The 15,511-nt window shown below is 31.7% G+C and overlaps 1 protein-coding gene across 1 annotated transcript; it reads left to right on the top strand.

The window, feature by feature from the left end:
- Positions 1-12,933: 12,933 nt before the first annotated feature.
- On the top strand, positions 12,934-15,059 carry LOC25485485 (uncharacterized). The gene is made up of 3 exons (XM_013614706.3): positions 12,934-13,026; positions 13,112-13,311; positions 14,780-15,059. The coding sequence occupies exons 1-3, from the start codon at positions 12,934-12,936 to the stop codon at positions 15,057-15,059; spliced, it is 573 nt and encodes a 190-aa protein (XP_013470160.1).
- Positions 15,060-15,511: the final 452 nt, after the last annotated feature.

Raw genomic sequence — 15,511 nt, 5'->3', positions numbered from 1 at the left:
ATTTGAAGAAGTAAATATTGTTCTCACAACGAGTGATTCACGTCATTGTTCGTACTTTAGGAAGTATTGTATTTTTGTTATTAAAGTACGAACAATGGTATGGACACCGACACCAAACTTATTTGCTTAGTTCAGTTGGTACAATGTATAATATATACAAGGCTCGATGTTCACCACAATAGAAAAAAAATCTTATTACCATGAAGGTACACATTTTTTTTTAACACGGGATAGAGATGGACCCCGTAACACTCTACCGAAATGGTACACATCATCATTCCTATCTAGATTTTGTCATTAAAAAAATTCCTATCGAGATATTAGCAGTTTATGGTACGTTTGTTTTAAGTTATGTTTGTAGATTCATGAGAATAAAATGATAGAAATATATATGCTTAAGTTTACTAAATTTTATTCCCTGAGAATAAAAAATAAATCCCAAAGAAAATGGTGAGAATAAATTCATGTGTAACTACCTATTATAATCCATATTTTTATGGTTCTTTGAAATATTATAATGTTAACCAAACATTTTTTCTTTTAAATACTCTACAATAAAATTCCCATCTTTATATTCCAAGAAATGTTATTCTTAAAAATAAATTTGGTAAATTTGAAACAAACACATCCTTAGTGTTGATTTTCCCCCTCCTTGCTTTCCTCTCCTAAAAAGTTCTATAAAACTTTAATCCTTCTTCTTAAGCATTCTTTTTTTGACAAAAAAAAATGATATTCATTCATCAAATCGATAGAATACATCAGAATCAAGATCGCTAAAAACGTAAAGGATGAATCTGCGAACAAACTCACAACACCCAAATTAATAGCATACAACGGCAAAATGTCTACAAATAAGATGATATAATCTAAATCATCAGAATACTCTTGCTTCTGCATCTGCAACGTTGACGTCCAAATCATTGATTGAATTTGTGATTGACTGAAGCTGATCTTTCAATATGAACCAACGAACACCGCAACAAGATGTCAAATCAAACAACGCCGCACAAGACGACGAACAACACAAGGTCGCACATAGACGACGAAATCACAAAAAAAACACAAAAGAAAACGCTTGATATTTGTGAAAATCACTTATTTAGATAGAAAGAAAGGGGAAAAAAGATGCAGAGGGGTGATTTTAGGTCAAAGAATGACCTAAAACCACCCCTCCTCGATGAGTGAAAGAGAAGGAACACTTAGAGAGAAGTTGGAGTTTCTCTCACAAAAAAAAACTAGGGCCGGCTTCCCTATCAAATTGTTAATTTCTTAAGCATTCTTATACGCCTACTTCTGCACAAAACAAGAAAATTTGATTTTGTTTCCTTACCTGAAAAGTTTATTAAATTGGAATTTTGTTCACTTAATTTTTACTTGGATTTTGTTTCCTTATATGCTCAATTGATTTTTTTATTGAAGAGTCAAACATTTCAATATTGATGTTGATGTAACACAATTTTAATTTTCGTGATAAATGATAATGAGGATCATGTATTAAAGTTTATTAAAGATTATAGATAAATAAAGTATCTACAAATGTAAAGAGACAATTTCTGTTAAATCAAATTCACTTGAAGATGTAAAGTTCATTTTACATATATGATTTTTTCGTGCGGAAGAGAAGTAGAATGATAAACTTCACACACACACACACACACACATATATATATATATATATATATATATAAAATTTGATATTTTCACCGAAAGTGAATAGGTAAGTAATACCATTTATTTTCAAGAGACAAGTTCACCTGAAGCGAGCTCAAGAATTTTTTCTTGCTTGATTATATTTAAATGATAAGCTCAATTTATATGAAATATGTGTTACAATGTATTTATATTGCTCACGTGATAGTGATGATTATCTGAAACTTCATGAAATATTTAATTTTCATGAGACATGCTATCAAAGTTAGTGAGGATATGACACCATTTGTAAGATTTAAACATGAATTTGTTATAATCAATTTTTTGATGATGCTATAGACATTATAACTTCTAAAGAGATTCTAAAATCTATTGACTATAGAAAAATTGAAATGAAATATGTTCGACGTTTAAAGTTAGTTTGAATTTGCAAACTTATTATTTAAATGAGATTCTGTGGCTCTGAAGTCAAGAGAGAGTCCATTCTCTAACTCTCTAATGAGAAACTCACAATTTTATATATTTCAATGATCAAAATACATAGGAATTGACTTTATTTATACTAATATATTAGAGACAAAAGTACAGTTGAAATAGTTATAGTAATTAATGACATGAATGTTAACACAATCTAAGAAGAATGGAAATTGTCAAACATAGTGGCTTGATTAGCTTAACAGGGGGCAGTGTAGTGAGGAAAATAGCATCGTAGGGTGGTGGCAATGGAGAGGGTATGCAACCTATTCTCAATATGTATCCTTTTATGCATAAAGAAACTTACTAAAATAATTTGATAGGGACAGAACTAGTTGATAATTATGTAATAGAATAATTGAGATGTCGCTTCATGCGAGTAAAAGTCATGTTCTCAAGAAAATGACGAACTTGAATTGATCCCTTATCATAGTTCAGACGATGACACTAAAATATTTATTGTGGTATTTTTTTTTTTTGCCAATATTAGTAAGTTTAAGCATATAATTTGTATCTTAGATAAACAACAATATATCATCTTTTCATTTGAAAATGTTAGTACTACATCAAATAAGTGGATAATTTTCTTTTATTAATGATTATGAGTTTACATATATGTACCAGAAACTTGTAGTTTTCTTAAGGGACTCTTGCAGCAACTTAGCATGAAAATAATCTCTTAAGAATTGGTAATTTGGAGAAGCGTATGAAGATAGACTAGACCTTTCTACAGAGTTACCATAAGTGAAACTTTTGAGTTTTGAGTAACTAGTACAAAATATTATTTGACCTTCTTTGTCTGATATATAATTGTCTTTACAAGGTGAAGTGATCAATGTATTTTGCACTTTTTTTCTTAGTCATGTTTTTATCTCATTATTGAATTTTTTTTTCTAGTAAGATTTTTAACAAGCAAATTATATCACATATAAAAGAATTATGTATTCTTTTTCTTTCATTAGAATTTTTTTCAATAGATTTTTTTTCCTGTAAGGTTTTAATGAGGCATATCCTCAATAGAACCAATGGAGAGTGTTATGAATGTTATAAGTGGATGTCCATTTAACTATATGATTATTGAGTCATACTATTAGATCAAAGTAAACTATTGTACTTATCTTATAAGTCACACCTTCATATGTATATCTCAAATCATATCATTGTAAAATAAAAATCATATGAAACATAATTGAAGATCACAACAGAATAATAAAATCCCTCTCCCTCTCCCTCCCTCCCTCCCTCCTTTCATGTCTACCAGAGTTTCAGACATTTATCTTTTAATCTAAGCGTACACCTATTGTACTAATTTAAAATCAATACCATATAAAATGTACCCCTAAAAAAAATACTAATAAAAAAGTAATAGTAAATTCTTAAAAAAAAAAATGTAATATTAAATAAACTAATTAATATGCGAGATCTTCGTAATGTTTTTATTACTAATTAATATGCGAGATCTTCGTAATATTTTTTTACTAATCTTACTAATATTTTTTTTTCTTCTGGAAATTAGGGCAAAATTTACGTAAGTCGAACAATGAAGAAAAGGTATTTTTTTAACTGCTTTACGGTTTAAGGAAATAAAAAACCCTAACCCCTAAAACGTATAACAGCTTTTCTATACGACTACAAGTCCCATTCTTCACTTATATCCAATCCTCCAAAAGATAAATCATGGCTGTTTATAAATCATTTTTATTCTTCATTATTTTTGTGCATTTTCTTGCTTTTGCTTTGGCTGTTCTCGCCGAACTAGGTCATCGTGAGGTAACCTTTATCTCTCTAGTTCACACCGTTATTCTTGTTTTCTTCTCTTTCTCAAATCTCTTTCATCCCTTTACGTTTTTTCAGGTCCAAGGGATTCCCAACGTCGACCAAACTTTCTGCCTTTATTACACCTTTGCTTCCACAATACACGGCTTTGGCGCATGTGTCCTCATGCTCATCAGTCAAGTTTACGTAAACACGATCACCAAATGTCTTTGCTTCAGCAGAGATCTCGTGTCAAGTCGATCCGCCACTTGTGCAGCGTTCTTCTTCATTGTCTCATGGTAACTTTCCAATTATCATATTTAGTAAAGAGTAGATTGTTCATGGTTAATTAAAGGGGAAATTAAAAATATGGTATTGTGATGGTTGACCTAGACCAAATATATATATATAATTGAGATGAATTTTTTGGCTTTTAGTTTGAGTTCATATGTTATTGTGTTATCAGGATTGTTTTCTTGGCAGCAGAAGCATGCTTGCTGGCAGCATCTGTTATGAATGCAATCCAAAATGCGTATTTAATGAGTATTTTTTAGGGCATGATTTGTCTTGCCTCATACTCAGCAAAGGTGTGTTTGCTGCTGGAGCTGCCTTGATCTTGTTTTCAATGTTGACTTCTATTTTGTACTATTGGGTATACTCCAAGGCTGACACTGGCTACTGGGAGAGGCACCATGGCAAAATACACAACCTCGTTCCTGAACTTGAAATGGCCTAAAGATTTACTGCTTTGAATACGGTTAGGCTTTAATTTACATAATTTTGGTTGTTCGGAAACCTAGTTGGGTAGAGTATATGTGATATTTACGCCGTGATAGGAGAATGCTTGAAACATTATAGATGGTAGTAGTAGTATGGCGGGGTTTCAATATATTATTGTTTCAAGTTTGAAAGGTGTGCTCTTGAAACAAATGGACTCATCCAACCATTAGGGTCCGTTTGGTTCAACGGAGGGGAGGGGACGGGTTTTAATGGAGGGGAGGGAAAGGAAGAGGAGGGAAGGGGAGATATATCAATTAAATATATGTTTGGTTCAAATGATGGGAGGGAAGAAATTTTAATTAAATATGTGTTTGGTTTATAAGGGAAGAGAGGGATTTTAAAACCAAATTATTTTTTTATCCCTCTAACCTTAAAACAATATCATGATTTTTATATTATTCACTTCATAAAAATTTAAACAAGAAAACTCAGTAACCAAAAACTCCATAAATAATCAAACACAAAAGTTCTAACAAAATATTAGGTATTCATAAATATTAGAGCACTTCTAGAATAATCTAGTACAATATAAAAATATTTATAAAAAATTTATTGTTAGAAATTATTTTTAAAATATATTTATAAAAAAATCTTCTACAAATTTTATTAATTATGTTTTAATATATAATACAATTAAAAACTATAAAATAAATATATCAAAATAAAAATAAAATAAAAGCAACGTTAGTAAAAAATGTGAATTCACGTAAAAAAATATATTAGAAGATAAGAATATGCAGTTCTCGTTAAAAAAAAAAAATTGACATTGGCATGTTACAAAAAAGATGGTAATAAGCAATATGTTGAAAACACTTAAATTTTTAATAAGAACGGTTTTGTCATTTAAAAATAAACATGAGGATAATTGTCAATGTAATTAAAATTGCATTAAATCATCTCTCTTTCCTCCCCTCCCCTCCAAAAAACTCCAATTTGAGGGGGAGCAATAAATGAGCTTACGAGGGATTTTGCTCCCCTTCCTCTCCCTCCCCTTCTAAAAGTTGAACTAAATACAAAATTTTTAAAATATTTCCTCCCTTTCCCTTCAAAACCCGCGAACCAAACGGACCCTTACATTGGTGCATCGAAATGCTTGCATTATTATGATAAAAACGAATTCATCCCTTCAACGACCGCTAGCAAAAACAAGAAGAGTGACAACGAATTACCATGAATCAAAATTGACGCAATTGTCGTACGTGGTACATCACATCTATTGAAAATTCATCTTTCACATTACAAGATCAAGGCATCTCTAATCTACATCGTCACATGCTTTCTTAAAAAACTTATAAAAAAAAGGAGTCCTTTTTTTTTCTTTCTTTTCTTTCTTTCTTCTTCTTTTCTTCATCCACTACCTCTCATTTGCTTTTAGAATACCACTAATCAAGACTAATGCAGTTGTCGTGCTACAACACTCGTGCATCAACCTTTTCTATATATCGAAAAAATTAAAGATCCAAGTATCTCTAGTCCACATAGTCGTAAACTTTCTTAAATCAACCTTAAACAAAACCTAGTTCTTTATCTTTTTTGCTTCATCCACCAGCTAATTTGCTATCAAAGTATCATTCAAGATTTGCCTACCCTTTCCAAAAATTGATTTAGCATATGAAATTACCTTCTCAATAAGTCTATTTGCCAATATCTTATATAACACCTTGTACATAAAACAAACAAATGAAATTGGTCTAAAATAAGAAAGAGCAATGATATTTGAACAACCATTTGGTACAATCTATTTGACAATCTTCATTTTCTCTCTTTTTATTGGTCAAAAACAATGGAGAGAGAAAAAAAAAGAGATAGTAAGAATAGAATGTGAGTATGAGAGAGAAAGTTGTCTAAAAATTATTACAAAATGGTTGTACAAATATCATTTCTCAATCCGAGCATAAGAAACCTTTTGAGAATTGTCTTTATTCTCTACCTTCAAAATAAACACAATAAACATACAATTTAGACCTCTAACTACCCTTCCATGTGAGTGATACTCAATCATGAATCTCGTTAAATAAAATAAAATATCATACATATATAAAGTCCGTACGTAAGAAACCAAAATTAATCCCACGAAGACTAGTATTCTTAAAACAAACACAGTTTCACATTGCTTGCTTGACATACTCAAACGCCTGTATCATGTCTTTGATATATTCAAATTTATGTTTTTTTTTTTTTTTTTTAATTTACTGTGAAAATTAAATGACTTTTTTCTTTCTAACAACTAACATTGTGATAAAAATGTGTTAGGTTTAAAAGATAAAAAAGCATTAACAAGTTTATTCATTAAAAAAAATCCCCATAAATCTAAAAAGTTGTTATCCTTAGAAGTAGTTAGCTAAGAGTTGAGGAGTCCGACTTCGCTCCATTTAACAATACTCTATTTACCCCTTTTCACTTCATTGATGTATGACATTTGACAAATGAAAAATCAAAGGCTGGGATTAAAAGCTGTAGCATAATCACTTTTCTGATGAAAAATAAAACAACATGCTTCTTTCTCAAAAACGGTATCCACGCTCCTCCTCCTCCACTACCATGGTTGTCTCTCCCTCTCACAGTTGTTCCTCGCCCTCCACCACCGCGAGCTCCCCCTTCTGCTCCACCGCGTCACACAACTCATCGTCAATCTTACCGTCTCGAATTTCATCGTCGCCGTTTTATCATTCAAATAGCATATGTATTACCGATCTGAATCAAAATTTTGAGAAACTTAAATCATGTATTTTGACCAGTTCCTGTACAAAGCAAGAACCACCATGGATTTCAAGTAGAGTGATTCAGCGGCTGAATCACTCAACTATAAACCATTCATTCTCCAGTAAACCAGTCATTCTAAATCATTCATTCTGCCAAACATATGAAGCAACTCTTCTTAAAAGAATAATTTTTCGATAAAAACATTAAAAAAAAGTCAAGGTTGTCATTCCAATTTCCAGAATCCTGATCTATGAATTTTCAAATCTAATTTCCTTGAACAGCATTAGTTACACATAGGGGAAGAGGGGAATCGATTCATCTGAAAGGGGCGCCTTCAACGACGCCGACAACGACACCGGCAAGGGAAGAGGGGGAGGCGACGTCGATGATGATGAGGAAGAAGGAACGCGTCTGTCACATAGAGAAACCAACGTGATTCTTTTGTTTTTGGTCAAGTAGCCTAGTGGCTAGAGAAATTCACTTTAAAGATGAATAAGTGGGGTGTCCGGGGTCTGAACCCCGACCCCTGCACATATTGTGCATTATCCCTTACCAAATGAGCTAAGCTCATGGGGACTCTTTTTTATCTTCTTTTAAAATAGGCTTAATACATCATTTGGTCCCTTAATTTATTTTCAGTTTTCAATTTGGTCCCCTAACTATTAAACGTTCCAAATTGGTCCTTTATCTTCTTTCCATCATTCAATTTGGTCCTTTTTTATTCATTTTAACCCTAAAAAAAAGGAGACCATTAGATAAATGAGGTCTATCAGATTTAACTGTGTATCACCAACACCTGATTTATTTTACTTTTCTTCATCTTCTTCTCTCATCTTCATACAACCTTCATCAATCTTCATCATCTTCAACTTTTTTTGTTCTTTCAAAAATTCATCATTTCAACTTCAACAAAAACCACAAAATCAAACATTTAAATTTAGAATTAACACCACCACCATCATTCAAAATCAGATCACCAAAACCCATTAACTCCAAAACGAAACTTTCTTTCACCAAAATCCTTCCCTTATGTGTTTTTTTGGTGAACTTTGATGTTGTCTACTTCCCACACACAAGCACAGTCCAATTGTGGGCCCCATGTTGTCTCTGTTGGTTAGAAAGGTGCGAACATATTCTTAAACAATTGTTGGTTATATATATTCTTAAATTCTGACTTCATTTTTTTCCCAGGCTTAGAGGAACTCTGCGTTCGGAATGGTGTGAGTTAGAGTAGTTTGGGAAATGATTATTGTGGTGATTTTGTTAACATTTATTGAAGTGTGGTGATTCAATTTCTGCTCAGATTTATCTTTTTAGTTCCCTGCACATCTTCTTCCTCTTCAGCAGGTAAATTACTCTATATGTTTATGTTTGGATGAACCAAGCTATTGTCAGTGTTTTGATTCACCATGAATTTGATAGAACTGTGATGATTTTGTCTGCAACAAATTGTCTTAGAACATACTCCTATTGAATTGAAAAGCACAATTCTTCTCTGTTCTTCTTATGACTTTGTGTCGCATAATTTTCAGTCTAATTAACGATAATTGTCTGCTTTTCTTTTTGTTATTCTGTTGGTTCAATATCTAAAAGAGTTGAAAAAAAGGAGGGACGAAGAGTTGTATCCGCAACTTCTGGAATTCCCAGAGGGGTATACAAAGAGTTCTTGATGTTATATTTATATCACCTCGAAGCTTTACTATCTATATGCTATCTTTAAACAACTATATTCCTTGTCAATCGAGTGTTAAATCTATAACCACTATTTGATTTATGGCTAGTGCAGAGGGGTTTTTGTTGAAGTTGAAATGATGAATTTTTGGAAGAACAAAAAAAAGTTGAAGATGATGAAGATTGATGAAGGTTGTATGAAGGTGAAGATGAGGGAAAAAGATGAAAAAAAGTAAAATAAATCAAGTGTTGGTGATACTCAGTTAGATCTGATAGACCTCATTTATCCAACGGTCTCCTTTTTTTGGGGGTTAAAATGAATAAAATATGACCAAATTGAATGATGGAAAGAAGATAAAACACCAATTTAAAACGTTTAATAGTTAGGGGACCAAAATGAAAACTGAAAATAAGTTAAGAGACTGAATGATTTATTAAGCCTTTAAAATAAGTCTCTATTATTCTTGATCTTTTAATCACAACCGTTGAACATATTTTTGCCAGTGTCAGACATCTATGGTTTGAAATGGGGTAAATTGAGGAAGCCTAAATGGAGCAAAGATGCATGTAAAAATTGAGAAAACATAAGAAAGAGAGAAAATGGAGAGATCCACTTTCGGTCTGGACTAGTACAAGCCTCATGCCGCATCTTCTCGGGCTTGTGCATACTCCATTTAGGTGATGCTCCATTTAGTCCATTTAGGGGTTTGGATTAAAGACATGTGGCAAACAAACATCCAACGACTGAGATTTTAAATTAAAAAAATTAAACAATTGTTTAATTAAGCAAAAAACAACGTTGAAACCCTTTGTATCCTCATCGCAGGAACCTTCCTTTTCCCTATGCACCACCGCCTCCATCCCCCAGATTTTTTTTTTCTGCCCTAGTTTATGCCAAAAAAATACAAAAATGCCATACTTTTTCGAAAAACTGCACAAATGCCCTACTTTTTCAGAGTCCTAGGTACCACTCCACTTGGAGTTACGGGGTACCCTAAAAAGTGACAAAATTTTTGTCCTTATTGTACCCCTCTACTTGGAGTTGCGGGGTACTTTACTATTTTTTTTTTAAAATTTTTTTTCCTACCCCGCAAGTGTGACTTGCGTTTTATACATTGGTTTTTTTTTAAATACCCCTCTACTTGGAGTAGAGTGGTATAATAAAGAAAAAAAAAATCAACATGTAATAATAACTTAATAATAAAAAACTAATTAAAATATTATATAACAAATAAAATACCATAAAATCTACAATTATTTGCGGGAATGACCAGGCATCCTACAAACGCCGCATTAATATTAGACATCAGTAGAAATCTAGTCTTTATTTCGTTTGTAGGATGCCTGGTCATTCCCGCAAATAATTGTAGATTTTATGGTATTTTATTTGTTATATAATATTTTAATTAGTTTTTTATTATTAAGTTATTATTACATGTTGATATTTTTTTGTCTTTATTATAGCACTCTACTCCAAGTAGAGGGGTATTTAATTTTTTTTTTTTAAAAAAACCAATGTATAAAACGCAAGACACACTTGCGGGGTAGGAAAAAAATAAAAAATAAAAATAGTAAAGTACCCCGCAACTCCAAGTAGAGGGGTACAATAAAATTTTATCACTTTTTAGGGTACCCCGCAATTCCAAGTGGAGTGGTACCTGGGACTCTGAAAAAGTAGGGCATTTGTGCAATTTTTCGAAAAAGTAGGGCATTTTTGTATTTTTTTGGCATAAACTAGGGCAGAAAAAAAATTCCCATCCCCCTCTCCGACGACACCTTATATCACCGCCGTTCAAACCCTTTGTATCATCGTCGTCGCTATTATTATCAAAATTGCGGTTGCGATGACAGAAGTGTGACGGAAACTCAGGAAGAAGAAATTGATTGCGACATGATGCAAGTGGTTTCAACGGAGGCGGTGGACTAAATGGAGCATCACCTAAATAGAACATACTCAAAGTGTATCTATTTATCTTATATTTTACTCATTAATTTATTAGAAAATCCCAGCAAAAATAGGGTAACTTATTTTTCCAAATGCAGTGAATAGAGGACTACGGTAGGAATACTACAAAGTACAAATATTCGTGCTCCAATTGAAATATTTGTTCTCCTTCATTCATTCCATTTGTTTCAAAATAAACGAATGTCGTTTAAGATTTTTACACCCATATTAAAAAAATATAGTAAAGTTGTCAAAAACATAACAATTTTATAAAATTAACCTTATTAACTATTTGTTTGTTTTTCACTATCATAAATTTATTTAAAGTGGAATATAATGCTTTGGAAGTAGCTTACAATATTAATAAGAGAGTACAATTGAAAAGAAATAACTAGTAGACATTCACTAACACAGTGGCTTAAGTTTTTAAGAAGGGTTTGTCTAACATAATGGCATAAGTAATCTAAAAAAAAGCTTACAAGTTTAAAAAAAAAATCAGGCCAATCACTATCGTTTTTATATCAATGCTCAAACTCACTGATCATTAGGGTTACTCGTACATGGCCACAAGATAACAGTATTATTTTTTTTTACCTTTTTAATGGTTTTTATTTTAACATGTCCAAAAACTATACATTTAATATTGTGCCTTGCAAGACTAGTTTAAATTTTGATGTACATCCATTAGGCAAATTCTGTAGTACATCTAAACATTTGAGTGCGGGAGGCACATCAAATTCTTAAATTAATAGTTAAATGAGTTATTTTTTGAATTTTATTTTTATTTTTTTATCACTGATAGTTATGATTACTAAATCTTTCAAAACCATCAACGAGATAAAATATAATTTTTCTGAATTTTTATGACTTTTTTTTTTACGTTCTAAATTTTTATTACTAATAATAGAGAAAAACATTCTTGTCAAAAAACAAAAATAGAGAAAAACATTATATTGTGCTAGTGTCTAAAATGCAAATCCCCAATTCCACTCAATGGGCCAAGGGCTTGGCATTGCCTATTTTAATTTTAATTTTTTTTATGTGAATCGTATCTCTTGTTAACATAAAAAAAAAAAAAAAAAAAAAAAAAAAAACTGAAAAAAAAAATAGCAACTGAATGCCTAGCTAAAAAGGGTGCTATAAGTAATAGTATCTTTCTTATTTTGTATGAAGCCCCTATGACATTTGTCCTCTTAGCAAATGTCGTGGGGGTTGAGTTTGTTCGACCCTAGTTTGGGTCTTTTCCTTGTCTTTTCTTGTTTTTTTGGTGTAAATCGGTATCCTTTGTGTGCACTACTACGAAGACTAATTTGTCGGGCATTGTGTGACCTAAATAGACGACAAACTCTCCCTTAGAGTTGTAACGATGTTGCATGCTCAATTGTAGGTTCGAATCCATGACCATGTTTAAGCAAGAAGAGACCTTCGTTATGTCAATTAAGTCAGTTTTGTGAGATTGTGTTAGGGCAACACGATTTTTAAGAGAAAGAGCACTCTCAACTTTTTTTTTTTTCTTTCCTTTTTGTTCTTCCTGTTTGTTACCAAAAAAAAGTAGCACTTCGTAAAAAAATAAAGAGAAATGATATTTGTACAACCATTGGTACAATTTTTGTACAACCTTCTCTCTCTTACTCACATTATGTTTTTATTTTCTCTTTACTTTTTTCTCCCTCTCTATTATTTTTGACCAATGAGAAAAGAGAACAATAAAGTTGTCTCAAAGATTGTACCAAAATGGTTGTCAAAATATCACTACTCAAAAAGAAAATTAAATAAAAACAGTGCATATTATGAGAATCCCGTTTCCTTTGGTATCATCCTGCGAAGAAATGCGAAATCTTGGTAAATGATTTTGGTAAGTAAGCGTAATTCAAGCCTTGAAATAAAAGAATAAAATTGTAACCTCTTTATATATATACCTAGTCTGCAATGAGTCTTCTTTACACAGATAAATCATGGCTTTTTCTATATCAGTTTTAATCATCGTCATCTTTGCGCATCTCTTTGCTTTTTTCTATGCTTTTCGCGCCGAAGTAAATCGTTACTGGGTAACCATTATCTCTCATTAATTCACACCACTACTTTTTTTTTTGTTTTGTTTCTCAAATCTCTTTAATCCCTTTACCTTTTCAGGCTGAAGAGCTTCCCAACGACGACGGAACTATCTGCGTATACACCACCGATGCTTCCACCTTCTACGGATTTGTTGCCTTCTCCTTCCTTCTTGTAAATCAAGTTTTCCTTAACCTCATCACTAGATGTTTCTGTTGCGGGAAAGGTCTCGTCCCTGGACGCTCAACCAGTTGCGCCATCATCTGTTACATTCTCTCATGGTAACATTCCAATTATCACTTTTATTAAATAGTAGATCGCTCATAGTTTTTCTTTTTTTTGGACGAAGTTGATTGCTCATATTTAAAGAAGGTGAAAATGAAAAATTTGTTTTTGATCTATATACAAGATTGTCCATTTTGAAGTTAAGGATTAAATCATATGTTTGAATTACAAGATTGAGGTGAATTCAGCTTTTGGTTTGATTTCATGTAGTGTTGGGTGGATACAATTTGGATCGGTATAAAGTAACAAATCGTCAGATCCAAAAAAATTAAATATTTGTGATTAGGTTTGGTTTGCATGACTCCTAAAAAGTATATGATTGATTTATGGAGTTGTTTGTATTGGTTTTTTATTTCCAAATTACAATTTAGTAAAAAGTTTTATTACAAATAATATTAAAAAGACACCGTGAAATCATATGTTTGAATTTGATGTATGTTATAACATATAATTAACAAGCAGAAATCAAAATAAACGATTTTAATGAAAAAATAAATAGATTAAATTTAACTATAATAACTATTGTTTGGCTAAAAAGAGTATCGTTAAAAAATAAGAAACCAACAAATAATATATTAGCGCAATATGTTATACAAATAAAAAAAATAGTATTAATATTTATGTATGGCATTCGTTTTGGTTAGATTTTTGAAAAATGAATCTAAAATCTGATTCAATTCGAATGGTTGTTTCAAAAGCAAATTCAATAAAATTTGGTTTTGTATTGATTTTGTTTGTTTTTGGATTGATTGGCGATTTTATTTTGGGTTAATAGTGTTTTTCACCCCTATAATACATGTTATTTTTGGTTTTCGTTCCTAAAAAAATTTTGGCTTGATTTGCACCCTCTTAAAATTTTTATTTTCCCGAAAACATCCTTAATAGGCCATTCAAAAACCAAAAGATTTCTTGAATTTTTTTTTTCTTCTGAAAATGGTCTCTTAGGGGTGTTTTCCGGAAAATAAAATTTTTACGAGATTGCAAATCAAATCGAAAATTTTATAGAGACAAAAACCGGAAATGACATATATTACAGGGTGAAAAGCACTGTTAACCCTTTTATTTTAGATCGGTTTAGATGTCAACATGATAGAAAACTATGAATCAATAATAATTTGATAAATATTGAAGTGGTTGAACTTGAGTTTTGAATACATGAGGTCGGTAATAGGCATCCGTTATAATAAAAAAAAAAATTGCCCTTAAATATAAGCAAGAGGATTTTGCTTATAGTTAAGACCAACAATTTTTATCTTTTTGTTGCTTGTGTACGGAACAGGAGAAACTATTGATAAATGTAATTTGCTTATATTTAAGATCAATAATTTTGATGAATCTGTTGCGCACGCGCGCGCACACACACATATATATATTGTCTGACACATCTTCAATGTGAAGTGTCACAAATTAATAAACATAAATGGATGAAAATAATGATGATTGTTACCATTGTTATGGAATCAGGATTGGGTTTTTGGCAGCAGAGGCATGCTTGTTAGTAGGATCTACTACGAGTGCATACAAGACAAAATATCAAGGGTATTATTCGACGCTTGGTTTGTCTTGCAGCGCACTTCGCAAAGGCGTGTTTGCGGTCGGGGCTGTCTTGACCTTGTTTTCAATGTTGACTTCAATTTTGTACTATTGGGCATATTGCAAAGCTGACATCGCTGATTTTTGGATGAGACACCAAAATGAAGATATTGAAATGGACACACGTAATCATGTTCCTGAAAGGCAATGAAGATTTACTACTTTGAATAAGCTGGGATTTTAATTTACACACTTTTGGTTGTTTTTATTCCTTTTTGTTGGATTAGTTTTTCTTTTTGGAGTCAAGGAAGGAGCACTGTGTTAAAAAAAATCTTGTTAGTAGAGTACATGCGAGAGTTGCGTCGTCATAGGAGTGCTTGAAACATTTTAGATCGTAGTAGTAAAAGTAAAATATCTTTTTTCCAAAGCTCCAACTATTCTTCAGCTCCTACCTTCGATTTTCAAAGATGAAAACGAAGTAAGAGCCTCCACAAGATATAGCATAGACACATTACAAGATGAAAATTAAGAGGGAAGAGGAGAAGTAGTACGCATTCCCATGGTATTTTCTTGTTTTAGGTGAAGTTAGGGTTATCCTATTGCTACCACCTTCATGGTTAAAATCAAGACAAATCTAAAAAGTGAAAGATACATACGAAAATA

This window comes from Medicago truncatula, chromosome 1 (assembly GCF_003473485.1).
Source record: "Medicago truncatula cultivar Jemalong A17 chromosome 1, MtrunA17r5.0-ANR, whole genome shotgun sequence".
Classification (NCBI taxonomy): domain Eukaryota; kingdom Viridiplantae; phylum Streptophyta; class Magnoliopsida; order Fabales; family Fabaceae; genus Medicago; species Medicago truncatula.
The sequence above is the reverse complement of the archived record's forward strand: the minus strand, read 5'-3'. Positions and strand labels throughout refer to the sequence as shown.